This window comes from Pelodiscus sinensis, chromosome 1, assembly GCF_049634645.1.
Source record: "Pelodiscus sinensis isolate JC-2024 chromosome 1, ASM4963464v1, whole genome shotgun sequence".
NCBI lineage: Eukaryota > Metazoa > Chordata > Testudines > Trionychidae > Pelodiscus > Pelodiscus sinensis.
Window position 1 is genome coordinate 60,189,242 of NC_134711.1, and position 27,869 is coordinate 60,217,110.

Here is a 27,869-nt window from a genome sequence, read left to right on the forward strand (position 1 = left end):
AGATCAGAATCCACACATAATTTAGGTGGCTAAATGCCTATCTGTCCCCAGTTTATTGATCTCTAAGCAGAGAGAGACATACATCTCTAAAAGCTGGGACTTACACACTTGTCTGCATCTCCCATTGGCTGGCTTAGGCAGCTCCCAGTCTAGTTTGTTGTTTTGGATCTGAGGCTTTGTCACCTTTAGCTTTCACCCTTACGTTCCAAAATATTATGAAGAGAACAGACCTCCTACCCCCGTATGTTATCAGACAGATCCAGCTTCCTGTACAAACATCGCCAGTAAGCTTTTAAACTGCCAAAAGCACACTCCACAGTCATTTTGCATCTGCTCAGTATGTTGTTGTATGTATATCTTTCCTGAAATGTGGTGCCCAGAGCTGGACACAATACTCCAGTTGAGACCTAATCAGCTGAGTAGAGCAGAAGAATTACTTCTTGTGGCTTGTTTACAACACTGCTGTTAATACACCTCAGAATGTTTTTTGCAACAGTATCACACTGTTGAATAATATTTAGCTTGTGGTCTACCATGATCCCTAGATCCCTTTCTGTAGCACTCCTTTCTAGACAGTCATTTCCCATTCTGTATGTGTGAAACTGATTATTCTTTCCTAAGTGGAGTACTTTGCATTTGTCCTTATTGAATTTCATCCTATTTACCTCAGACTATTTCTCCAGGTTGTCCAGATTTTTGAATTATCATATCCACCACTGCACTTGCAACCCTTCCCAGCTAGTTTTCATCCATAAACTTTATAAGCATACTTTCTATGCCATTATCTAAATTAATGAAGCTATTGAATAGAACCGGTCCCAAAATTGATCCTTGAAGAACCTCTCTTATTATGTATGCCCTTCCAGCATGACTATGAACTATTGATAACTACTCTCTAGCTGTGTCTAGACTGGCCAGTTTTTCCAGAAAAATCAGCCGCTTTTCCGGAAAAGCTTGACGGAAGTCTACACTGGCCGCTTGAATTTCTGCAAAAGCACTGACAAGCTCATGTAAGATTATCAGTGTTCTTGCAGAAATACTATTCTGCTCCCGTTCGGGCAAAAGTCCTTTTGTGCAAAACTTTTAGTCCTTAACATCCTCAGCCTGGAGCAAGAACATACCAGGATCCAATAAGAGCCAGGTACCAAAATCCCGATGTGTTTTTCCGGGATTTAAGCAGCAGGGTGAGCCAGACTTTCCCAGGGAAGCAGAAGCAGCTTCCCTTGTTTCCCGCGTTGTACAATACAGACGGCCCCGAACTGCCAGGAGGCTGGAGTCTGCCTCTTGTGGCGGCGGGAGCGAGAACCTTAACGGCCCGGCCTGGGCTTCGTGGGGCCGCTGCGGCGGGCTGGGTCCCTTATCGGGCCGGGCCAATTCAATCTCGGCGCGGCGCCACCACCCCTCCCCGGCGGCGGCCCGCTGCTGACGCGCGAGCGGCGGGCCCCGGCGCGCGGGCGGCCTGGAGGCCGCGGCAGGATGCGGCCCGCGCGGAAGCGGCTCTGCTCCGCGCTGCTGGCCGCCTACTCGCTCTTCTCCCTCTACGCCGCCTACTGCGTCTTCCTGCGGCCGCGGCGCCCGCCCGCCTCCCGCCAGCAGCGCCACGGCAGAGGTAACGCGAGACACGGGCCCGGCCGGCGGCTGCGCGGTCACGTCTGCCCGGGACTGAGCGGGGCGGCCCCTTCAGTCCTTGCCGGCGCCCAGTGAACTACCCGCTCCCGCCCGATCGGGGCCGGAGATGCTGGTGCCGGGTAGCCAAGGGCCGACGCGGGGCTCCTGGAGGTTGAGCTGGAGCTTTCTCCCCGCGGCCGCAGCCAAGGCTGCGCCTACAGCCAGCTGAAGAAGGGGGCAGCCAGCTGCGCCATTCGGCTGGGGTTGCTGGTTATGAGCTAGTAGCCAAAGATAATGTCTGAGTAGAGACACCTGCCCGTGGCCTCTGCTGTTGCAATGGCTAGTGAGCCTCGGGGGACCGGATAGCAGATGTGAAAAATAAGGCGGGGTAATAGGCACCTGCGTAAAACATCGCGCTGGGGATTGGCTGTCCCTATAAAATCAGCGCAACTGGCCTCCCCCATTGAGGCCTTTAGCCCTCTTTGAAACCCAGAGCCTAAAATTGGAGTATGACTATGTCCACACATGGAAGAAGGAGCTCTTCAGCAGTGTCAGTCATGTGGATGCAAACTGATGACAAAATGTTTCCCAAACCTGAAGCAAAATCATGTGGAAGCTCAAAAGCTCAGCTCTCTTGCCAACAGAAGTTGGTAGGGTTGCCAGATACTTTCACAAAAAATACTGAACATGGTGGGGAGAAAAAATTGAGTGAGCAAAAAAAAAAAAAAAAAAAGACCAAAGTTGTTGAGGAAAAAAAACGGGGGGAGGGAAGACACTTCAAATCTCCCTGCTCCCCCCACCAGATGCAACAGGGCAAAAATGTCCCAAGCAGCCTTCTGTCCAAGAAAATACTGGACATTTTACCTGTCTGGTATTTTCTGTGTTATTTTTTACTGGATAGAGGCTGCAAATACCAGATTGTCCTGGCCAATCCTGACACCTGGCAACCCTAGAAGTTGGTCCAGGAAAGCTATTACCTCTGATATTCTGGGACCAACTTGGCTACAACTACACTCATGTAATGGAGGCCGGGGTTGCTAAACCTACCCAAGCCTCACACTGTCAGGAGTAGAGGGGAATAGGGTTGCCAGGTATTGAACCAGACAGTCCAGTATTTGAGCTCTCAGTTCAGGAAACAAATTGAGAAAATATAAATGTCTGGTATTTTCTAAATAAGATGTAATGTAGATTGTGATGTAATGTCAAGTGTGTCCAGTATTTTTGTTGAAACCATCTGGCAACCCTAGAGGGGAGAGTGCCGGATTATCTCAGGGGCCCTGGCCAATTTGAGGCCCCCACAAAAATCTCCCTTTGCCTAGGAATGGGGGCACTGATTTTCTGGTCTGGGGCAACAGCAGAGAGGGGAGGGAAAAAATGAGTCAACAGGGTGTGGGGCCTAGGGAGAAAGAGGCAGAGTGGGGGTGGGCAGAAGTTGCAGAAAAGGGAGGAGTTTGGCACTTCACTGCTGTAGTCTCAAACTGTGGGAGAGGGACTATAGTCTCAGAGCATTGGAGAGGATCAAGAATGCTACTGTAGGTCCCAGTCCAGGCTGAGAGCTTGACCTGGCTGAGGTTGACCTCTTTGTCCCATTCCCTGGAGGGGCAGCTAAGCGGGGTGGAGACTAGCCTCCCCAAAGGAAATCTTCACCCACTTGAGCTTGACAACACTGCATACTGAAAAATATTTCCATCACTTACCATCAAAATCTACAGATAGACAAAGTAAGATAATTTATTCAAGTAAAAAAGTGAATAAAAAAAAACTGGTATGGCTTGTTGATTTAATGGTATTTACTTCACATATTTTGACATGATGTTGACAGTTTGGGTTTATGGATTATAATACAGTAATCTGTTGAACTTCAGTGTTTACTGTCGTTAAATTGTGTGAACCCCACCCTCATAGTTTCTTGGAATTGTGATATTTAAACAAAATATTTAAAAATAAACATCTATACTGAATCAAAATTATATAAAAATCAAATTGTGCCAAGCCTATTTATATAGAAATGCTGACATTTTAAAGCACATCATTGGTTTTCTAACTGCAGCTTGAATCGGGACCAGCAGTTAATACCTATATCGATGGGAAGAGAGCAGGCAAACTGGAAATTTTCTTAAGCTTACCAACTATATTTCCTAGCACTAAAACTTAAATACCCAGTGAGGAACATTGCTTATGTCTTCTCTCCTAAAGAGACAGTGTAATAACTAAGGATAATTTAGGTGTTTATCAAAACTACCCCAAAACTTTTTGACTTCTGTATCCATATTGACTTATAATGACTGGGAGTGGGCAGAGCTTCTGCGTGCAGCACAATTAAACTTTTTTTGTATAAGGTCCACTTCTTTGATGTCATGTACATGATCCATTGTGCCAGTTTGTTCTGAAACCTTTTCCTTTTAGGGCCAATTCGTTTTGAATGTGGGATTTTACTAAAGTAGTAGTGATTCATAATCTATCTCCTAATTCAATACAGGGCTTATTCTGGCTAAAAGAGTTAGTCAGTTCCCAATTTTGGTGAAATATTCTTTGTATTTGTCATCAGTGAGATGTAACTTTATATACAAGTCACCTTAGTGGAAAATGCATATTTCCAGCATCTTGAATTTAGGTACTATAATAAGGAAAATACAGATCTGTCTTGGTTGTCTTGTTCCTCACCCTCTGCAGTCTTTCATTGCAGAAGCTGCTTATGGGGACTTCCACAAAGTGAAAATTTCTCATTCCCTGGATGAAAACATTTACTTTTTATTATGTTAGTACATAGATTCCCAGTAGAACTCAGGGTGCTCTTATGCTAGGTGCTGTATAAGCATAGACCCCCAATCCTGTCTGGGCAGACCTGAGCCCAGCTATGCTAAAGCTTCCTCTGTTGCTACTTGTGAGGAAATAGAAGTCTAATTTTTGCCATTGTTGACTAGTCCAATGAACACAAGTGCAATCTGTGTTGTAGCCGTGGCTGATAAGTTTGTTGTAAAAATAGTTTTGCTGTGGGTCAGTACCTTAGAAAACATCTACTGAAGTGACACCTGTTATTTCTGTGACACTTAGGAGTAGACTTGTAGACCTGAGGTTGTTAATGCAAAATGCGTGTCTTTCAAACATAGAACGCTCTTCTTTGGGAAATGAAGAATGGAATCCTTGGGAAGGAGATGAAAAAAATGAGCAGATTGCTTCACAGCAGAGATATGAAACTAACCTTCAACTGTTAAAACATATGAAATCCCAGCAAGAACAAATAGACCTCAGAGTACAGATCTGGGGTAAAGCAGCCATTGGTGAGCACTTATGATTAATATGTTTACTACTGCTAAGTGACCTTGGCAAGTCACTTAACTTTTCTGTGTCTCTTTTTTCCAGTCTGTAAAATGAGTATAACAGTGAGTTTACCTGTTTAAAGTACTGTGCTATGTACAGGTGGAAAACCTGGTATAAGTGGAAAGTATTTTTTACTAAGAACTGTATACAGGACACAGTAGAAAGAAACTGCAGTTCTTTGGTATATTTGATCATTTGTTTATCCTGTTCTGCTGTCAGGGATTCTTTTTACTGGATTATCCTAAGAAAATAGAGTTAGATTTGAGTTGTTCATTCAAAAAACTGATGAGTCCCACTGAATACTTTTCCATGCTAGCTTCTAGATCAGAAGTTAAGAAAGAAGAATCATCATGTGGGTTGTGCAGATTGGTTCTCGTCCCAAACTTTTTACTAGGATGACTCACCAAACACATTGTTCTTTTTCCCCCTTTTTTTGTGTGCGATCCTCTATGATTACATATATGCACCACCTTCTGCCCTGATACTGCAACCCAGTGTAAAAGGGAGGCCATGACATGGGGGAGTTAGAAATGATCCTTGCCCAAGCTCAGCCTTCAACAGTGGCTTCTGTCCCACAAGGCTGGGGAAGAGCTGTGGCGCCTGGCAGGACCTAAGAGTTGTGGACTCCATGTGCCATCTTACAACACCCAGAATGGATTGCTGGGTCCTGGCCTGTGAAACAGGAGCTGCTGCTTCTGCAGAATAAGTGTGGTGTGGGCTTAGTCTCCAAGCTGTCCCCTCCTCTCAAGATCCCCCATTTGCATTGTGCTGTCCAAAGTGTACGTTTGGGATACGCCAGGGCCTACTGATGAATTAATATGGCCCTGGATGCAGTGACCCACCTACAACATTTCCATATATAATTTAAAACATGTTAGTGTTCATATTGAACCGATGTGTGTAACTGCTTGCAAAATTGGGGCCTTAATTATCTAAAAGTGAACACCTTTCTCTTGGCACTAATAATCATAAACCTGAAAATTCCTCCATCTTAGAAAGTGTTGCATTTCTCTATCCAGAAAACTCCAGACGACCTTGACTTTCTTGAAATGTAAATGGAACTTTTGAAGGATTTTTCATTGAAACTGTAACAATAAAAAGGTGGTCTTTTGTAGTCAGATGCTGGTGTTTTTTCCATTGTAAGAATATTCCATGTTTCAGGGGGAACCCACCACAAACACATACTCACTTGTTCTCATGCCTTCAAATTATGTAATTGGGCATGACTATACTGCAGTTCTCCCCTCCTGGCCATGTGTGGCTCTTCCGAGGTTTTCACTCAGGGTCCCTTAAAAAGGTACATTCCAGATTCAAAGCACTGACCTTTAGGGGGTGTATTAAGATCTACACAAAGTATTTCAAAATAGAATCAAACTTACAAAGTCTTCATCCCAGTTTCATGAGGGTCTGTTTCCCTCTGGACTCAGGGCCCTGCAGTAGCCTTCTTATTCCCTGTAGTATCTGTGAGCATCTGCCAACCCCTCCTGCCAGCTGTGTCCATGTTTATGGAGTCCAGAGGCTATCCCTTAACTGCAACTGGGCAGCAAGTAGTCAATCACATGCCTTTTAAAGGACCCAGTCACTCTCTGACAAGTGTACTTAAAGCTGATAATATTTCTTAAAATGTTGAGCATTATATCTACTCAGTCACTTTTGATTTTCTTGTCCAGCAGTTAATAGGACACTCTCTATGATTTTAAAAATAATTGCCCAAAGTTTGGCCTGATGTGGAAAATGCTCCCTTTCTAATTCTGAAGAGCAGGGGTTGGCTTGTTTATTTTTGGGAAGTGAGGCAACATCCCCTGTTAAATAGAAAAATTTAACATCATATCCCACCTCGTGCTTCCTGAAAAAAATCCTTTCGGTATGCTTTTTACTATAGACAAAAGATGCCAGGTGTGTACCAAGTACTCCAACATTCTCTTTATTATTTATATAGGTCTTTATCTCTGGCAACATATTCTTGAAGGTCTGATTGAACCTGCTGCTGTGACTGCTCAGTGGAGAGAAGGAAATATAAAGGGAGGGAAAACGCATTTCAGGTACCAGTTGCATGACACTGACCTTCTCTTATATTGACTTTAGCTGACTCTGTGTTAAAAAAAAATAAACATTGCAAGAAAAGGTGTCCAGTTATATATTTTATTGCTCCCGCTCCAACAATTGTAAATATTTTAATATTTATAAAAGGAAAAGTATTTGTAATTGTTTCTTGAACCCTGTTAAAGTCCTGCTCTTCACAACCTCCTCCAGCAAGGAGTTCCTCAGGCTGACCATTCACTAAGTGAAGAAAAACTTCCTTTTGTTTGATTTAAACCTGCTTCCTATTAATTTCATTTGGTGACCCTGAATTCTTGTATTATGGAAAAAAGTAAATAACTTTTCCTTATTCACTTTTTCCACACCAGTCATGATTTTATAGACCTCTATCATATCCCCCTTAGTCTCCTCTTTTCTAAGATGAAATGGCCCAGTCTTTGTAATCTCTCTTCATATGGGACCCATTACAAACCCCTAATCATTTTTGTTGCCCTTTTCTGGACCTTTTCCAATACCAATATGTCTTTTTTGAGACGAGGCGGCCACATCTGTACACAGTATTCAAGATATGGGTGTACCATGGTTTTATATAGAGGTGATCAGATGTTTTGTGTCTTATTCTCTATCCCTTTTTTAATGCTTCCTAACATTCTGTTTGCTTTTTTGCCTGCCAAAATTATCAAATGCTTGTTTTGGTAATTCATTCTGACCAACGATGAACATATTTATTGCCATGCTTTAATTTCAGACCTTGTGTTGAATATAGTCTGTATGACAGTTTGATTACAAAGTAACGTCTAAAATTACTAGAAAAATCCTATTGCCCATCACTGTTTACAGTCAGAAAAATTAGGCTTTGTGCAAAAAACTCAGTGAAAGCTGGCAGGGTTGGAATTCACCCTCCTTTATGGCCACTCTTCCAGTCTACAGATTACAATAGTAGTCTCTACAACCTTTTGCAAAAGGACCTATGTCCTACTTAAGCCTCCACATAACAGCATAAGTGATGTTCACTGTCTTGTGTGGACCCTTTGACTTGTGGTTCAGCCTAACAGGGTGAAAGTCATCAGTTTGTTTGTAATGTAATTTGCTAGCCTTTTAATGCTCAGAATGGCTTTTGTATGACTAGGTACAAGAGAAAACTCTTCAGTACAAAGTTTGCATTTAGAGTCTGATCCTGCAAGTGGCTGAATGCCTTCTGAGTGATACCAGTGCACTTTGAGAAAACTCTGAGTACAGCACAGGAGCTGTCCATCTGCAGTCTCAGGCAGACAGCACTGCATTCTTTCATCTTTGAGTAGAACCGAAGTTTGAAAAATTATCTTTTCAGGACTATACCTTTGTTTCAAAACCAGAATTTGTATAATCTATATAAACTGGTGTTAAGTCTCCCAGAAAAGTTTGATATTTGCTGTGGACAAGAGAATATTTTTCAAGCCCTGGCTTTAACTAGAGATAGAAATATTTTGCTACACTTACAGGTTTTTTTCAATCTTGACTGGTTAAGGACGTGTCTTCTTTAAATTATCTGTCAGTTTCAGGTGAATAATAGTTAGCAAATTTGTGTAATTTCTTAATGTCTGTCTCATTTGGAGAATGGATGTCTTTACTGGCATTCAAATAGGCTATCTTCTGGATTTCTCCAGATTATTTTAATCTATTTAGAGGAAAAAAATTCCCAATTCTCAGTTTTAAGCAAACTCAATTCACACTTCATATACTTCCAGAATTCAAAGTTAAAAAATGAAAGTATCAATACAAAAAGTTAAACATTGGCTAGGTTAGTTATAACATTTTGCATTAAGTATAAAAAGGTGAATTCTCTCCTTCTATCTATGAGTAATCTGTTTCCTTAATCCAAAATAGTCTGAACTTGATGATTTCCAGTCACAACACAGTATCCACTTGTTTGAAAGGTTTTTGTGTGAAGTATTTGTGTGCATTCACACAAATGCATTTGACATTTGTGTGAAGGGTGTGTTTTTAGGTGTAAAGTGGGAGTGAGAGGCTTTTTCTGGAGGTTTTTCATTTTTTTATTGGTTGTCTGAAGTAAATTCTTATCTGTATTTGACTATTGAATGCTACTACATCATGGAGTTTATTTGTAGTTCTTATTATAGCTTGTATGCTGCTTGTGGAGAAGGGTTGTTTTGCTAGTGTAAATTATAAGAGGACACTGAGACTTTTTTATGTGGGTATTTAAAAAAATATTAACTCTAGAGACAACTGCCAAAATGAGCATATAAACAAAATCAGGGTATTTCTTTGTTCTCAGGCAGAACATGGTGGCTTTACAGAACATGATGGACCTACCCCAAGAATTTAACCTCCCTAGAACTTTTTAAATGTAAATATAAACACAAACACAGTGGAGAACAGAGTCACATTTGACATTCAGAGTAATCCATCTTCCCAGTTCTAAGTTACACACAGGGAATTTTTAGAACATTAACTCCGACTTCCTTCCTAGATTGTTTGCAGGATCAGAACCCAAGTATTTATAGATATGTTTAACTTCACGTATGTGTGTTGTCTCATTTACTTCAGTGAGACTATACACATGCATAAGCATTTTTAAGGTCAGGCTTAATGATTAAATGAGATTGAAGTGAGATATCTGTCCAGGCTCTCTAATGACCCCTCTATTACTGTAGTAATTGAGCTCCTTAAGATTTATTAATGTATGTATCTCCCTTCCCGTTAGAAAAGTGCTACACCCATTTTACAGGTGGGGAATTGAAGCACAGAGGTGAAGGTCACATAGTAGATCTGTGATAGAGCAGAGAATTGAATACTGATCTCCTGAATTCCAAGCTAGTGACTTCCCCACTGGATCATCCTTCCTTCCACACTAGTATCTGTGATAATACAGTAGGGATGTGAAAGGTTAACCAATAAGCATCACCTTTAATGAGTGATGCGTACTAGGGATGTTAAAATGTGGGTATTTTTGAAAACCTATATCTGCTGAATTTTTCAGCAGTTGCATGTATACATGTGGGGGGAGAAAGCAGTGGCATCAGAGGCTTTTAAGCCAGCTCCCCATGCGCAGAGGCAGAAGCACGGGAGGTGGGGTGGAAGAAAGCCTGTGTGTAACCCTGAGGGTTAACCAATAAGCCCAGGTTCATCGGTTAACCATGTACACGAGCACATGTCTGCATCTCTAATGTTTACCGTTCCAGTTAATTCGTGGGGGGCTACAGCCCCGTGGGGTTCCACCGCAGATAGGAGCTGCTCCAGTCATCCAGAGCCTGGGTGCCTAGCAGGCAGGGGCTGCTCCAACCAGGCTAGAGTGAGTAGCCCCTGCCTGTGGCAAGAAGGCCGCTCCAGCCCAGACTTGGCAGGCGGGGGGAGCCCCTTTAATTGGTTTAACAGGTTAACTATTTAAACGGGATTTTACATTCCTATAATACAGTGCTATGGATTTCTTATTTCTTATGAAGCTGAAGATTTTCAGTCCCTATGGTGGTATTTTGCATTGTTTTTTTTAAAAGAATACAAGTTTGTGACCCATGTCACAGATGGCAGTGTTCCCTAATTAATTATGGTAGGAATTTTAGGAACTAGGGGTCACTAGATGAAATTAGTAAGTAGCATCTTTAAAACAAATAAAAGGACGTTTTTCTTCACACAGTGTACAGCCAACTTGTGGAATGCCTTGCCAGAAGAGGTTGTGAAGACTAGGACTTTAACAGGGTTTAAGAAAGAACTAGATACATTCATGGAGGTTAGATCCATCAATACTTATTAGGCAAAATGGGTAGGAATGGTGTCCATAGCCTCTGTTTGTCAGGGACTGGAAATGGATGTCAGGAGAGAGCTCACTTGATGATTACCTGTTTCTGTTCACTCCCTCTGAGATATCTGGCATTGGCCACTGTCGGCAGACAGGATACTGGGCTAGATGAACCTTTGGTCTGACCCAGTATGGCCGTTCTTAACGTTCTTATGCGCTTACGTGCTGCTTAGTTTTAATTGGAGATTTTTTTCAATATTTGAATATAGTTACGGTTCCGATGTCTGTGCAATACACTGTTTGAAATTAGTTTTGAATTTCTTTATTGTTCAGGTAAAAGGCCAAACCCAGCTTTAATAAAGTTTAAATTATAGTTTTAGATTCAGTACATCTGAAATTTGTCACAACAGCAAAGGTAGTTTGCGTTACATAATGTCTATTTTAATGAAGAAACAATACTTGCAAACACTACAGGCAGATTGTTTACAATATAGTAAACGGAATATGTATAAAGGTTGATAACATATCTCAGAATATGTTAAGTGCTTGTGTTTTATTATTCACAGTTTCATCACTGGTCCAGCCGTAGTCCCTGGATACTTTTCAGTAGAAGCTGATAATGTGGTTCTCATTCTGAATGGAAGAGAGGATGCAAAGATCACTTATGTCACTCAGTGGTTACATTATGCACAAACTTTAATACAAACTCACAAGCTGCGGCATATTGCAGTTGTGCTGCTTGGAAGTGAGCAGTGTAACAATGAATGGATTCACCCCTACATGAAAAGACACGGGGGATTTGTGGAACTACTTTTTATAGTATATGACAGTACCTGGGTAAATGAAGAAGATATTTTCCAGTGGCCTTTAGGAGTAGCTACGTAAGTGTTAAACGTAAACAAATTACACTCGAAGAATCAATTATGCATGAACTGTACATGCTTTTTTGTTTTTATCTGTAGCAATACATCTCAAACATTTTATATATAAAAATTCCATAATTTCTGCTGTCTGTAACTGTTAAGCAAGATGCAGAACTTGACTTTGATTCATGCTGCTGGTTTTAACTATCAAAATTAAGATTCAGAAATTTTAAAGGTAAATGTAAGTTAAAGTGCAGCTATGTTTTTAAAAAGTGAGCATGCTCATGGGCTTCTTGTGACAGATCAGTGTCAAATTTGCCGACATGACCATCTGTTAGCATTTACATAAGGATTAAACAACATTACAAATTATGTACATAGCTTTCCACAGTTGGGATAGGGGAAGGACAAGCAAAAAAAATAATATGCCAATATAAATCACTTTGTATGTTTTTGTCATTCTGAAAGGCACTCTGAACACATAATAAGAGCAAACATAGATAGACTAGAATTTGAGTGTAAAAAAGTAAGTGCAATCGGTTGCTTTCTCTTTAAGATCAAGGCTGGCTAAAACCCTTTTCCAGGGTGAAGTAAAAAAGATTTTTTCAGAGGTAAGTTGGTCTGTGGAAAGATCTGCTGCAGGAATGAGAGGCAGTTCTGTGAGCTCTTGGGCTTAATAAGGGAATCAAAATTGGAGGTATAGATTGTGCTTTATTTTTTGGAGGAAATGGTGTTTCTTTGTCTTGTGGCTAATACATTTTATACCCTTTGAATTTTTGTAAATGGTAAATTCTAGGATCATAATAAACTGCCTTGCAATTTTTAACTACATTTTAATTTTGTTAACACTGTACCGTGGCTCTAGTTGTGGAAGAGTTATCTTTGTTCTTTCCTGTCTTATTCCATATTAACAGAATTATTCCAACTGCACAATCTCTATTATCAATGGTGATAATGCAAGCCAGAAAGCTTAATTTTCAGATCCATGTTGAATTTGTAATGTGGACCATTAGAAAACTTGTGGTCCACATTGCAAGTCACTAGAAGACCGACCCGGCATGGCTTGGATCCTTAACTTAAATAAGTTTTGTTTTTCATAGAAATCATTGTTATGGGGTGAGGCTAGGGAGGAGGGGTTCAGTATGCAGGCTGCCCTGTGGAGAGAGGATGACCCCAGCCCTCTCTCACCGCAGCAGCTTGGTTGAAAAGTGCTTGTCCTTGGCCACTGCAGCTGCAGCGGGCAAACCTGAGGCAAGGTGCATGTCCTCTGCTGCAGGACAGACAGACACACACACAAACAGACAAAATCTCTGAAATATATAGTAGACAGCTGTCCCTTTCTCCACCTCTACCCCCTGCTGCCTCAATGGGGTTATATTTGTCCCGGTCCCCATCTCTGGACCCTTGTTGCTCTCCTGTGGTCATTTTATAATATAACTGCTCCTCCTACCACACCCATCCCTTTCCATTGTAAGAGAAACCATCGAATTCCAGGCACATCCCATTGCCCTGGCACAACCATAAGAACATAAGAATGGCTATACTGGGTCAGACCAATGGTCCATCCAGCCCTGTATCCTGTCTGCTGACAGTGGCTAATACCTGATGCCCCAGAGGGAGGGAATGCAACAGGTAATCCTCATATTTTCCCTCCCCTGTCGCCCACCTCCAGAGAAACAGATGCTAGGGACACCATTCCTACCCATCCTAGCTAATAGCCATTGGACCTCCATGAATCTATCTATCTTTTTTTTAACCCTGTTAAATTCCTAGCCTTCACCACATCCTCGGGCAAGGAGTTCCAAAGGTTGACTTTGTGCTAAGTGAAGAAAAACTTCCTTTTGTTTGTTTTAAACCTGCTACCTATTAATTTCATTTGGTGATCCCTAGGTCTTATATTGGAATAAGTAAATAACTTTTCCTTACTCACTTTTTCCACACCAGTCATGATTTTATAGACCTCTGTCATATCCCCTCTTAGTCTCCTCTTTTCTAAGCTGAAAAGTCCAAGCCTTTTTAATCTCTCTTCATATGGGACCCATTCCAAACCTCTAATAATTTTGTTGACCTTTTCTGAACCTTTTTCAATGCCAATATATCTTTTTTGAGATGAGGCTACCACATCTATACGCAATATTCAAGATGTGGACATACCATGGTTTTATATAGAGGTAATAAGATGTTTTCTGTCTTATTCTCTATCCCCTTTTTAATTATTCCTAACATTCTATTTGCTTTTTTGACTGCTGCTGCACACTGAGTGGATATTTTCAGAGAACTATCCACAATGACTCCAAGAGCTCTCTCTTGAATAGTTGTAGTTAAATTGGTCCCCATTATATTGTACGTATAGTTGGGATTATTTTTTCCAATGTGCATTACTTTACATTTATCAACATTAAATTCCATTTGCCATTTTGTTGCCCAATCACTTAGTTTGGTGAGATCTTTTTGAAGCTCTTCACAGTCTGCTTTGGTCTTAACTGTCTTGAGCAGTTTGGTATCATCTGTAAATTTTGCCACCTCACTGCTTACCCCTTTCTCTAGATAGTTTATAAATAAGTTGAATAAAATTGGTCCCAAGACAGAACCTTGGGGAACCCCACTAGTTACCTCTCTCCACTCTGAAAACTTATCATTTATTCCTACCCTTTGTTTCCTGTCTTTTAACCAGTTATCAGTCAATGAAAGGACCTTCCCTCTTATCCCATGACAACTAACTTTATTTAAAAGCCTTTAGTGAGGGACTTTGTCAAAGGCTTTCTGGAAATCTAAGTATACTATATCCATTGGATCCCCCTTGTCCACATATTTGTTGATCCTGTCAAAGAACTGTAGCAGATTAGTAAGACATGATTTCCCTTTACGGAAACCATGTTGACTTTCCCCCAACAAAGTATGTTTATCTATGTGTCTGACCTTGCTTTAAGTTACGATAAGCGGAAGCTACATATCAAATGTGGTGGTCCTAACTCTTACCATTTAGGAAGAGTTCTTGAATAAATGGACTGATGGACGGACAGACAGGTGCACATTTCTAAAATATGCAAGATTATAAACAGAGGGAAATTTGGAAAGAAAACAGACCCTCCACAATGGAAGAGAACTGGTGTTTGTAAGGAAAGTTGAAATTCAATTTTGAAAATATTATGACAATGACACAACTAGAAGGAAATGCCCTAGATAAAATAGGTTTGGATACAGGACTGAGAAGAGAAGGAGGGAGAGAAAGTGAGACTGGGGTCAGCAGTGGAAAGGTAGATTTGCGGTAATGATGTAGAAGTGGAAGCTAAAGCCACATAAATGGATGTAACTATCCAAATGAAGAGTGTGTGAGAGACAGTGGCAGAGAGAAGTGGGGAAAACAAGTAAAAATCTAGAAGGAAACCTACAGTGAGTAACAAGGGCAAAGAAGAGAGAGAACCTCTGAAAGAAGTGCCGAATTGCTGTCCAAAGAAATAGGAGAACCAGGAAAGGACAGAGTTGTGAAAGCTGGGAGTGGGACGGAGGGGGGTAATAAGATGTTCAGAAGGGGAGAGTATGATCATCCATACCAAAGGCAATGGAGAAGTCAAGGAAAGTGATAAAGGCTTGTTTTGAAACAAGGACAATCTTATGGTCAATGCATGTGTTTCCCAAATTGTTTCCTTACTGTAATCATATAAAACAAATATAGAAATAGAAGGGAAATCAGCAGTATTATTGACCCAGCCCTAATAACAAACTTAAAAAGAAAATCCTAGCTAATTTTGAAAATGTGACAGCTGTAAAAGGGATGTAATTTAACATTAACATACAAGTGTGGTAAATTGGATTTAGATCATGAAAGTAACTGTGATCTGTTTAGCTAAGCCAGTGGTTCTGTTATACTGACTAAAATCAGTGACTTGGAGTTTAATTCAGAGATTAAATTGGTGAAGATGCACAGGTTATAGGGATACAGTTGAGTTTTCATTTTGGAGTATACACATTATTTTTACAGCATACACTTTCATCTGATTCAAATTACTGAAACGTCAATTCCAAAGGAACCACTAACCCAGCAACTTCAGCCAAAACAAGTGGTTGTATTGAGAACAGCTGCTATTGAAACAGAATGTTTTAGATGTGCATTCTGTAGTATATATGCATAATTCCATTTGTTGCTCTCTAAAAGAAGTTAGGGGTCTTTCAGAGTATGAACTGGAAAAAACCCCAAAGGGATAATGATAATTATACATCAGTGTTTGGCAACTTTATTTTTAAAGTTTTCAGTAGTTAAATATTGGAACTGATTAAAAGCTATCCCAGTTCTCAAAAATTGCTATATAAACATGAAACGGTGCAAAGGGTCCATCTAGTGTACACTATTTTTTCTTTGACATAAAAATACTTACATCTAACATACGTATTTTTGTTACAGATATAGGAATTTCCCCATGGTAGAGCCCAACTGGTCAATGCTACGTTCTCCAAGATCATATCTATGTAATTTTTTAGGAACTGTGTATAAGAATTCATCTAGGGAGAAGTTAATGGAAGTTTTGAAACAAGACGGGCTTGATAAACTCTGTTGGATTGCAGCCAGAGAACAGTAAGAGCTATGATTTACTTCATAAATATATAGTTTGCTAGCTGAATTATTCAAACCCCTTTCCTAAATCACTGTTGTCATCTCTTTTAAAATATGTTGTAAATAAAATAGTATTAATAATGACAATAAAAATCTTGCTGAGTGAAGATTTCCATACAAATCTTAAGTGACTTAACATCTTTGTGTGCAACAACACTTTATACTGTGGTTGTGACTTAGATATTTCTTTCAAAGTGCTCCAACATAGTACAACCAGTCTTGTCTTCTCAAAGATGCATCTGGTTTTGATTGAAGGGGCAGTGGGTATTAAAAATCTGTACTGTACATCCTTTGAATATTATCTACCTACCAGAAGAGAGAGAGATGAAACCACAGCTTTGTGTAGCCAACCCAGTATAAAGATGCTGGCTTCAGTTTAACAATATCGTTCATTTTGTATCTTCAAGAGTAGAACAGATCTTTTGACTAACTGAAATAAGTTCTAGTGGTACTTTTAATTTGCTTTTAACATCTTCTACCTTAAATCTTGGCAGGATCATATAGGTAGTCCCTTAAATTAGTGGAGATGCACAGTTATTCATTGAATATTTACATTTATAATAAAGTTTGGTACAGCTCCTAAGGAAACAATGGGTGGACTGAAGGAAGAAGTGTCATGGCTATTCAGGTGTCTCTAGTTTTGTAAAGAATTGAGGGATAATGTTTGCTCCTTGAAATCATCTAAAAAAGAATTACAGGTTTAATCTCTTTAGTCCAGCACCCTCTGTACCTGACCAGGGCCAAACCAGAGAATTTGCTGAACCATTGTGTGTCAATATTGTCTAGCAGCATTACCAACACTTTCACTGCTTACTGGGCTCTTTCAAGACAGTTGGGGTAAATTAGAGCTAAATAACAGCACAGAACACTGGAAGCCAGGACTGGTGGCTAAAAACAAACTTTATGGGGCTGTGGGAAACTTGGCTACACCCAAGGCTTTTTTTGTGACGGTACAGCCCAGAATGGTGTACCATCACCTATTTTCATAGCACACAGTAAAGGAATAGCATTTCCCCCAGTGTACCAGCACCTATTTTCCTGGGCAGTTCGTCTCCTGACGGAAGCCTGCTTGGGACATGAGGCGTTTTTTTTTTCTGGCTGTCAGCTCTTACAAGGGCGCGAAGGCATTTTGGCCCCCAGCGCTCTGCTCCCCTCCCTTGCCCCCTCTCCCTCCCCTCCCGCCTTCAATAAGTTGGAGCCTGGAGTACTTTTTTTTTTTTTTTACAAAAAAAAAGCACTGGCTACACCCATGATAACTGGACATCTGGCTAACTAAAATCATGCCAGATCACGGCTGTTGCCAGACCAGAGAGGTTCAACTTGTAATTTGTTTTTAGAGTTTTAGAATTAAACATGCAGGCCATATTAAAATTAACTTATGTAAGATATATATGTTTACAAACAAGATTCTCTGAACACAAAGATTTTCAGGATTCAAATATGCCTGTAGATGAGTGCCAATTTTGTCACACTTAGTAAATACTTTACTCCATTTGAAATATAAATAATAATACAGGCAGTCCCTGGGTTACGTACAAGATAGGGACTGTAGGTTTGTTCTTAAGTTGAATTTGTATGTAAGTCGGAACTGGTACATATTGTAGGGGAAACTCTAGCCAAACATTTCTCCAGAGCTCAGTTTTATTCTCCCACACCTCACTTCCCTCAGTCCTTTATTCTCAAGCTGAGGTGTCTGCTGAGAAAAGCCGCTCCGCGTCTCCTTGGTCTGCTGGGGGGGGGGGGGGGGCGCTAGCTTCGCGTCTCCCTGGTCTGCTGGGGGGAAGCAGCTAGTGCGGGGTTGCCTCACCCCGTTTGTAAGTAGGGATCCGATGTAAGTCGGATCCATGTAACCCGGGGACTGCCTGTACTAAAAAGATTTTGTGAAAAACTGTTTTGATTGTTTTCAGTTTCCCATACAGGCAGTCCCCGGGTTACGTACAAGATAGGGACTGTAGGTTTGTTCTTAAGTTGAATCTGTATGTAAGTCGGAACTGGCGTCCAGATTCAGACACTGCTGAAACTGACCGCCAGTTCTGACTTACATACAGAATCAACTTAAGAACCCCAGGCGTCCCCAAGTCAGCTGCTGCTGAAACTGATCAGCAGCTGATTCCAGGAAGCCCGGGGCAGAGCAACTCTGCCTCGGGCTTCCTGTAGTCAGCGCTGGTCAGTTTCAGCAGAAGCTGACTTGGGGACGCCTGGGGCAGAGCAGCTGGGGTGCTACTGGACCAACCCAGCAGCACCCCATCTGCTCTGCCCCAGACATCCTGATTCAGCCGCTGCTGAAACTGACCAGCAGCGGCTGAATCAGGACCTGGGGCAGAGCAGCTGGGGTGCTGCCGGGTTGGTCCAGTAGTGCCCACGGGCGCTGCAGGACCAATCGGCAGCGCCCCAGCTGCTCTGCCCCAGAGTCCAAAACAAAAGCCTGGTCTGCTGGGGGGGGGGGGGAGCACACTAGCTGCGCCCCCCCCCCCCCCCCCCCCCCCAGCAGACCAGGGACACGGGGAGCAGAGCCGCAGCGGCAGCAGACCACAGGCACCGGCACCCAAGTGGCAGCAGCAGCGGTTCCCGCACTTCCGAGGCTTTGCTCTGGCAAAGCCTCAGAAGCGCGGGAACCCGCCCGGTGCCCCTGGTCTGCTGGAGACGGTCTCCAGCAGACCAGGGGCACCGGAGCAGCTTACGAACGGGGCTTTCTCGCCCCGACTTCCGGGGCGAGAAAGCTCCGTTCGTAAGTGCGGATCCGACATAAGTCAGATCCGCGTAAGTCGGGGACTGCCTGTATTCTGTGTATGAATAATTATCTATTTTAGATTAGCTAATTTATTAGAATAGGTGGAAGAAAAAAAATAGGAAGAAGTCTTAAAACTTGCAATGCTTAACTATCTCTAGCTAAGTTTGCAATGAAGGCAGAACTAATAAACACATAGGCAGAGAAATCTGCTAAAAAGATTACTTCCCTCTCAAAGAAGAGACTGCAAAAATAGACTTAGAAATAGAGGGGGATTTGAGAAAAGAATTCCAAATCAGATTGCCAAGAAAACAAAGAACCCTGAGGCAAGACCAATAGAATACAATTATAAAGCTTGGGTGGTAAATTACAAGGACTAAGAGAATTGAAATTGTAAGGACTCGGGAGTAGCAGTCATACATATTCAAATCTGGTTTAGCTCTGTACATGGTCACTAGTCCAAGAGCACTTGAACCAAGTTAATCCAAAACATCTTTGTGCTTTGGCTTGGGTAATGTGGTTCCCTGCACAATCTAGATGACAGAATGCAAATGCAAGCTTCTCTTTTTGTGTAATACTATGTAATACCTGTGTAATAATTTATGTAATACCTCAATACCGTAGCAGGACTGTCCTTCTGATTATAAAATGGGTAGACTATCATGATTAAACCAAACAAATTAATTCTGGTCTTAATTAGTTTGTGAAATTGTTCTTATAGAAGGTTAAAAAAAGTCTATTATACATTTTAAAAGTATTTAATAAAACAATTTACCACTTTTTCTGAAATTTTGGATAATGGTATTTGAAAAAGAGGTTGATATAATATCTAGAGAGAGATTATATTTCTGGCATAAAACAAAGTACCTCAGACCCTCTGAGCAAGTTGAAGAGACTGAGAGTTGCTGCCTTATATTCTCGTTTCAGAACAATAAATCCCCCTGTTGATTTTAAATATTTTGGGGGAAAAATATTTTTGCTTCAAAAATTCTGTCAGAGCATTCTATTTCCGCAGGCCTATTTTGAGCCAATTAATAGCCTTCTAGTTTAGCTCATGAATTTATAAGGGCTTCCAGTGCAGAATATTTTAAAGTTTACCATATATATTTGTTCATGAGCCCATTTGTTTATAAGTTGTTCCATCAATATGATTAGATAAAAATGGCAAACCGCTATGACTCTTTTTCATAAGCCAATCTTATATTTCAGTGGTTGGCAAAATTTGGTTCCCAGCTTGTCACGGTAAGCTGCTGGCGCATTGGGAAATTTTGTTTTCATGGAGTGTCTGTAGGCATGGAGCCGTGCAGCTCCCAGTGTCTACGATTCAACATTCCTGGCCAATAGGAATGGCGGGAAGTGATGGCCAGTACATCCCTCAGCTCATGCTGCTTCCTGCAGCTTCCATTGACAGGGAATGGTGGATCGCAGCCACAGGGAGATAAGGGGCTCCATGCCTACAGACACTAAGATACACAAAACGTCCCAGCATGCCAGCAACTTACCCTGATGGGCTGGGTACTGAAGTTTGCTAAACCCTGATCTATGATGACAATGTAGACCTGTTGAAAAGCCAACTGTGTCACTTTTTTATAAAAAATCAATCTGTTTATGAATGAGTATATATGGTTTTTATTTTGCTGGCATTTGAAGCATTAAAGATTCCTTTAAATGCCCTCAGTTGAAAACTGTGCTTATAGAGTTTCTAGCTTAGAGATGAATAAAATACTGAAAAATTTTTTTAGGAAAATGTGGGTTGAAAATAAAACCTTGCTGATTTCTAGATCTGTGGTTACAAACCGTGCAACAGTTCTAGATATTAAAATTACAACATGGATCTCTACTTTTCATTGTAATATAACTATCCTTGCAGGGAAAACAGGATGTTAATTATCTGCTTCTTTATTTTTCTAGGTGGCAGCCTCAAGAAACAAATGAAAGTTTTAGAATCTATCAAGATGCATTGCTACAGAGTGATCTCACATTGTGCCCAGTGGGAGTAAATACAGAATGCTATAGAATTTATGAAGCTTGTTCATATGGCTCTGTTCCTGTTGTAGAAGATGTAATGACACCAGGCAAGTGTGGAAACTCATCTATATACCATAGAGCTCCACTGCAATTACTAAAGACTATGGGGGCTCCATTTATCTTTGTAAAAAACTGGGAAGAACTTCCTGCTATTTTAGAAAAAGAGAAAAATAGGAGTTTACAAGAAAAGATTCAAAGGAGAAAAAAACTTATAGAATGGTACCGACACTTCAAAGCACAAATGAGACACAAATTCATTAATATATTGGAAAATTCATTTTTACCAAATGATCAAGGAGGGTAATTGCCCTCTATGAAAATAAAAAATCAATCAAAAGTTTAATTTTTACTGACATTTCAAGTAAGCTTTTATATAAAAATAAAAAATAAATGAACCAATTCCAGTGCAGGTCTAATTTCTTTGAAGCTAGTAGAGTTGCATCCTCTTATCCGAGAGCTGAGTTTCATCCTTCTTTCCTAAACTAAGAGAATATGCAATCTTACAGAATAGTAGTCTGGATGGATGATATTTATTATGATTATGTACAATTATCTCTCATTCTTAGCAAGTCAGTACTTCCATGTCTTAATCTAGATTCTCGAGCATTTCAGCGAATACATTACCCAAAAAAAGTTTCCCAAAAAACATAATAAAAGGTGGCTCCACTACACAGATATTATATCTCCAGCATTCTCTTTCCTGAAATTTCTCCTGCTACCATTTCCTTATTTTAAAATATAATTTTATTATAGAGTTCATGAACTGAGAAATAAGAGAACAGTTATGGTCAACTGGGCCTTGAATGACAGAATGTTTAACAATATTAAAATAAAGTCTTTAAACTCTTGCAGATAACAAGACCTCTTCTTCTTTCTCCCACTTTTGGTAGATGAAATGAAGCCATTTAATAATTTGGACTGCTCCCATTTTTCTGTTGTCTTAGGAAGAGATGCTAATTATGAAAAAAATGGTTTTCTGTTCAGTTACCAAAAGAACTTTTCTTTCAAGAACTGGCAACTGATAGATGGAGTATTCCTTGCTACCCTACTCATCCTCACCAGTGACCACTTTCTTAACTAGCTTGCTACCATATACTAAAAGTTTCTTAGACAATCCTAGAATAAATGGTATCATTAAATCTTTTTCATCCAAAATTCTTCTTTAAAGGAACATTGTCATATTTTACGTGTGTATTTAAACTCCTTACCCAAGCCCATTCTATCAAAAAGTAACAGTTTACTTTTCACTGGAAATTTTTCCCTTTAATGTTTTAGTAGTTGTGTATGATGTTGTCTGAGGATTAGGATGTAAGGATGCATTTGGACAATGTTTTTAACAAAAACAGAGATCCACTTGTTCAGATAAAGTTATAAATACAATCATGCTTCTATAGTGAAGCTTTGAGGCCAGTAATTCAGAAAGATTTAAAAAGGGATTAGGAGAAAAATGTTCAAATGTGCCAAAGTGATCTAGGAGGCAATGTGCAGTGTTCCGTACTCTCATCTGTTCCCCCATGCAAGGATCTGCAGGGTTTCCTCCACAGATCTAGGCACAGGGGGTGGCAGGATGGGGATGAAGATGTGGCACATTGTCTACCCAGGGTCATGCAGTAGATCTAGGAATGTAAGATCCCCTCCAATTGGAGATCTCTGGATCACTATCTGATCCAATGAAAATGGACAACATTAATCTGTCCTTATAGTTAGAGCCCTACCAAATTCACAGCCAAGAAAAACATGTTGTAGACTGTGAAATCTGGTCCTTCCCCTGAAATCTGTTTTATTGTGTGTTTTTATCCTGCACTACACAGATTTCACAGAGGAGACCAGTATTTCTCAAACTGGGAGTCCTGACTCAAAAGGGAGATGCGTGGGAGGAGGTTGTACAGTTTATTTTAGGAAGGTTAAGGTATTGACACCCTTACTTCTGTGCTGCCTTGAGAATTGGGTGGCCATTGGGTGGCAGTTGCTGCCTGAGGGCCCATCTCTGCAGACAGCAGCACAGAACTAAGGATGGTTATACCACGGGAGACTTACTTCTGGGCTGCTGACAGTGACTTTGCCTTCAGACTGGGGCTCCCAGTCAGCAGCAGCTGCTCTCCAGTTGCCTAAGGCACTAAGGCAGTGCCACTACCAGCACAGTGCAGAAATAAGAGTAATGGTACTGATAACCCCTGTGACAGGCTGAAGGCAGTACGCTGCAGGAGTTTGGTGGAGGGCAGGCACACTGGTAGTTGGGTGAGTGGGTTCCTGTTTCCTATAAAGGCTGCCAGAGATGGCTGCTCAGCAATTAAGACAGGCAGACACCTGTGACTCATTAAGAGCTGGCCTGCAGCAGCAGATTAATTGGACACCTGCAGCCAGTTAGGGCTGCTGGTCCACTATAAAAGGTTCCTCCCCCCCCCCCCCTGGTAAAGAGGGGGAAGGAGAGACGTGACAGATGGGAGAGGAGGAAGTACAGTGTGAAGGTGAACTGAATGCTACAACCTGCAGAAGTTCTCACCTAGTGTGTCAGGAGATGGTACTGTGCGAGTGGTTGGGAATGTGTCCCAGGGAGAGCCTACTATTCTGGCCACTACCTAGAGCCTTGGGCTGAAACCTGGAGTATGTGGGCAGGACTGCCCATCTCACACCCAGTGGGCCACCACTGGGGAAAATGGGACTTCTGGAACCACAAAAGGATTTTCCTCCTTCAAGCTAGTGACTTGTCTATGATGAAAATGGATCATTAAGCGGGGAGCCCTCATCACTCCCAGGCTGTGTCCAGACTCCATGCCTCCGTCGACGGAGGCATGTAGATTAGCCAGCTCGGAAGAGGGAAATGAAGCCGCGATTAAAATAATCGCGGCTTCATTTAAATTTAAATGGCTGCCCCGATCTGCCGATCAGCTGTTTGTCGGCAGATCGGGAGAGTCTGGACGCGATGCCCCGACAAAGAAGCCTTTCTTCATCGACACAGGTAAGCCTCGTGAAACCAGGTTTACCTGTGTCGATGAAGAAAGGCTTCTTTGTCGGGGCATCGCGTCCAGACTCTCCCGATCTGCCGACAAACAGCTGATCGGCAGATCGGGGCAGCCATTTAAATTTAAATGAAGCCGCGATTATTTTAATCGCGGCTTCATTTCCCTCTTCCGAGCTGGCTAATCTACATGCCTCCGTCGACGGAGGCATGGAGTCTGGACACAGCCCCAGAGATAAGAGGCAGTGGGTGGGTCACTATGAGCCTCTGAGGTATACTAAAAATCCACTAGGAAGTGCAGGGGTACAATTAGAGCTTTGCCACACCCCCACATGATAGCCTTGTAACTCCTCACTATTTTTTGGGTCATAACTCCTAAAATGATAACACCGTGAAAATTCCAATTTAAATAGCTGAAATCATGAAATTTATTATTTTTAACATCCCATGACTGTGAAGTTGAATAAAATAGAATTTGGTTGGGCCCTACTTATAGTATGTCATTTGCCCAATGAAACTGATGAAGACTTGAAGTGTCATAACATTGTAACTTAACCTTTCTTTAAAAAATAGAGACGTTTAATTGAGGAAGAGGAGAGCATATTAGATTTCCAAAGGAAAAGTAGTAGATGGTGGTTCTTGACTCACTAAGTATATTTTTAAATGAAAAAGATTGAGTATGTGAACTTGTTTTATTCAACATTGTGGCACCATCATTTTATTAAGATAAAAGGAACTGGAAGTGAAATGGTATGAAGTAACTTTATTGTGAATATATATAAATAATCTATGACCAATGCAACATAACCAGGCTTTGGTTATTAGTGGTTAACATGGTGGATGAGTTTTGAAAAATGCAAACTTTCGCTTGATTGCTTTGTTTATTACCAAGAAAATTGCTCTAAAACTCATTAAACATGTATAAAAATAGTGTAATTATAGTTGTGTAGAACTTCTGATCCATGACTTACACAACAACTAGTCCTGTGGCACCTTATAGACTAACAGATTTGTTGGAGCATAACCTTTTATGGGCAAAGACCCACTTCGTCAGATGCATGTCAGAAGTGGGTCTTTACCCACGAAAGCTTATGCTCCAATAAATCTGTTAGTCTATAAGGTGCCATAGGATTTTTCGTTGTTTTTGCAGATTCAGGCTAACACGTCTAGCCCTCTGATGACTTACACAGGCACTTCAGGGGAAAAAAACCCTATATTTGGGGTCAGATTTTCCCCTCCTCCATTTGAAATAATTTTCCCTTTCATTTAATATTGGGGCTTAACTTTGAGGGACTGATCATTTGTAGCTCTCACTGATTTCAGCTGAAGTTGTAAATTTTTAACACCTAAATATCTAGCCATAAGCATGCATCTTCATGTAGCATTTTTGAACAGTCTCAAAATCTGCTTAAGTTGTCAACATTCAGAAGGGATATACAAGTGTAATCCTGTGTGTACAACGAGCTTCAGATATGAGAGTAACCAAGGAATTCTGGTACCATTTTGTAGTGTAAGAAATATTTAATATGCACTGTTGTGATCATTTCAGTGAATGGTGTGGCCTGAGCTGCGCCATACCAGTTACAAATACTCCATTATTTTCTGTGTGGTTTAGTCAATTCTCTAAATGCTGTTCTGTCTGTAAATGTAAGAATGCCTGATAGTAACAATTGCATGCATGAATTCAACAGCCAGTTCAACTCTGTGCAACTAAATAGTAAAACATGTACAATAGCATTGTCTTTACTGGGATATTTTCTGTTTTTAGAACATAGCACAGCAAGGCAGTTTTGCATTAGACAGTCACTTTTTAATAATCCCCTTAAATATCCTCTCATAAAAGTGATGACCAGTGTGCCTTAGTATGTTTATAATGTGTCGTAGTGTCTGCTAATTTTTTTTGCCTACAAACCACAAAATGAGATGCCAAAGAGAATAGTGGGTTTATGTAAAAGTGTTTGCCATAGGAAATGGGTATTGGTACACGGAGGATGCAGTCTACAAGTAGAACCTCTGAGGATCATCTTGTTTTCAAGGCAAATTATATCAGCTTCTAGCAAAGGTGTCAAGTTTGCTTCAAGAAGGTTCATGCTTTTTCTGTATTTAAAATTATTGAATGTTTTCATTGGAGGCTCTCCGGCAACCTACTTTTTATCAAGATAGCTCTCCAGCAACCTACTTTTTATTAAGATAGCTTTCCACTGCTAGTTATTTACATCCCTAACTAAAATAGCCTGGGAAACCCATGGAAATAAAATCCATTATTTCCTATTAGAGCTTATTTATTTTCACTAGCCACAAAAGAGCTGGGCAAAAAATGCACATGCTATAGGTTTCAAAACCATTAACCAAGCATTATAGATGGAAGTGAGAGAAATAAATGCTTATTGAATAAGGTTAAATTTGTTTCTTCAGTATCCACAAAGACTGACAATGAAGAGACGCTACTGAAATGGATTTAAGAAATGCAATTCCAACTCTTGTCTGAGGCAGCTGTTGTTTCCAAGGTCATTGCTATTCTGAAAGATGGCACAACTGGTGTTTTCCAGTAAAAGAGAACCTAGATGTTTATATAATGCTGTTAGTATACAGGGTGCTACATAATGGGTAGGATGAATCAAATAAAGAATAGAGTGCCTTAAAACCCTGCCTATAGGCATGACCAAATTTAGAGCAGATCCCAAGGCATATCATGCTTGGTTGACATATCAGTAAAGTTCAAAAACAGTTTTCATTTTAAGATATTACAAGATCAACGATAAATGTATGCCAATGCTCAAAACTCCATATTATCGTATACACATTAGGGAAGTTCTAGACTCTTTTTTATTTTTTGCTTATGCCAGTGGTTCTCGACCTATTTACAATTGTAGGTTACATATGTGACCTAAGGATATCATATGAGCTGCAACACTAGATGACTGGACTGTAGGTAGTCTGTGGGCTGTGGATTGTGAACCACTAGCTTATGCAGAAAGAAAGAAAGAACTGTGCAGATTTCTTGTTAATTAAATGTCCTTAAATCTTGGCTGGAAATCCTCCAGAAAAGGAAGCTGCTTGCAGTAGGTCAAGCAATTGATCATTTACCATTTTTTAGATGCAGTTTGTCTGCACAGAATTTTGTAGTGAGCCTCCCAGCCTCAGTGGACAGACTAGGACTTGTGCTAAACTCTAAAAATAGGCAGTGTTTTGAAGCTGTGGCACGGGCTGGATCTCAAATGCTAAAGTCTAGGAATTGGGGCAGGGGTAGACAAACCTGCTCATGGAGACCCAGCAACAGCCTTGGTGGATCAGGGTGGGTGCTAGTCAGAATTTTGGGGGCGAGGGTGGCTGTTCAAAATATAGCTCCGAAGTTAAGCATGGGCCTGCCCCCAGCACCTCCATGGAACCTGGGCTCATTTTTTTTCTTGACTGCCTCCAAGCGGGCATTCTTGGTGGCATGCAGTGAGTATATCTTTAGTAAAAACACAAATTGTTGCATCTGTGTTTTCCTTTTATTCAACAGTCAACACTTTTGAGCCAATCAATTTGCATGGGTTTGGGGAGCAGACTCTGGGATGAATGCAGGTGATTATGTAACCCATACACAGAGGCTATGTCTAGACTGGCATGATTTTCTTTTTGCAGAAAAGCGTCCGTGCCAGTCTAGACGCGGTTTTGCGCAAGAAAGCCCCGATCGCCATTTTCGCCATCGGGGCTTTTTTGCGCAAAATAATTTTCAACTGTCTACACTGGCCCTTTTGCGCAAAAGCATTTCCAGAAAAAGGCTTTTGCCCGAACGGGAACGTCAGAGCATTTGCGCAAGAAGCACTGATTTCGGACAGTAGAACGTCAGTGCTTTTGCGCAAAATCAAGCGGCCAGTGTAGACAGCTGGCAAGTTTTTCCGCAAAAGCAAATGCTTTTGTGGTAAAACTTGCCAGTCTAGATGCAGCCCTAGTGTGGTTACTGAGCAATGCAAGTGGTACCTAGAATA

The 27,869-nt window shown here is 40.9% G+C and overlaps 1 protein-coding gene across 3 annotated transcripts; it reads left to right on the forward strand.

The window, feature by feature from the left end:
- Positions 1-1,264: 1,264 nt before the first annotated feature.
- On the forward strand, positions 1,265-27,536 carry RXYLT1 (ribitol xylosyltransferase 1). Of its 3 annotated transcripts, none has more exons than XM_075930947.1 (7): positions 1,266-1,609; positions 4,719-4,889; positions 6,869-6,971; positions 11,272-11,586; positions 15,971-16,141; positions 20,820-23,692; positions 24,129-27,532. In XM_075930947.1, the coding sequence occupies exons 1-6, from the start codon at positions 1,477-1,479 to the stop codon at positions 21,238-21,240; spliced, it is 1,314 nt and encodes a 437-aa protein (XP_075787062.1). In that variant the 5' UTR covers positions 1,266-1,476; the 3' UTR covers positions 21,241-23,692; positions 24,129-27,532. The 3 variants fall into 3 exon arrangements, with proteins under 3 accessions (XP_075787073.1, XP_075787062.1, XP_075787070.1); XM_075930955.1 differs by lacking the exon at positions 1,266-1,609 and adding an exon at positions 3,067-3,329 and having other exon boundaries at positions 24,129-27,534; XM_075930958.1 differs by lacking the exon at positions 11,272-11,586 and having other exon boundaries at positions 1,265-1,609; positions 24,129-27,536.
- The last annotated feature ends 333 nt before the right edge of the window (positions 27,537-27,869 follow it).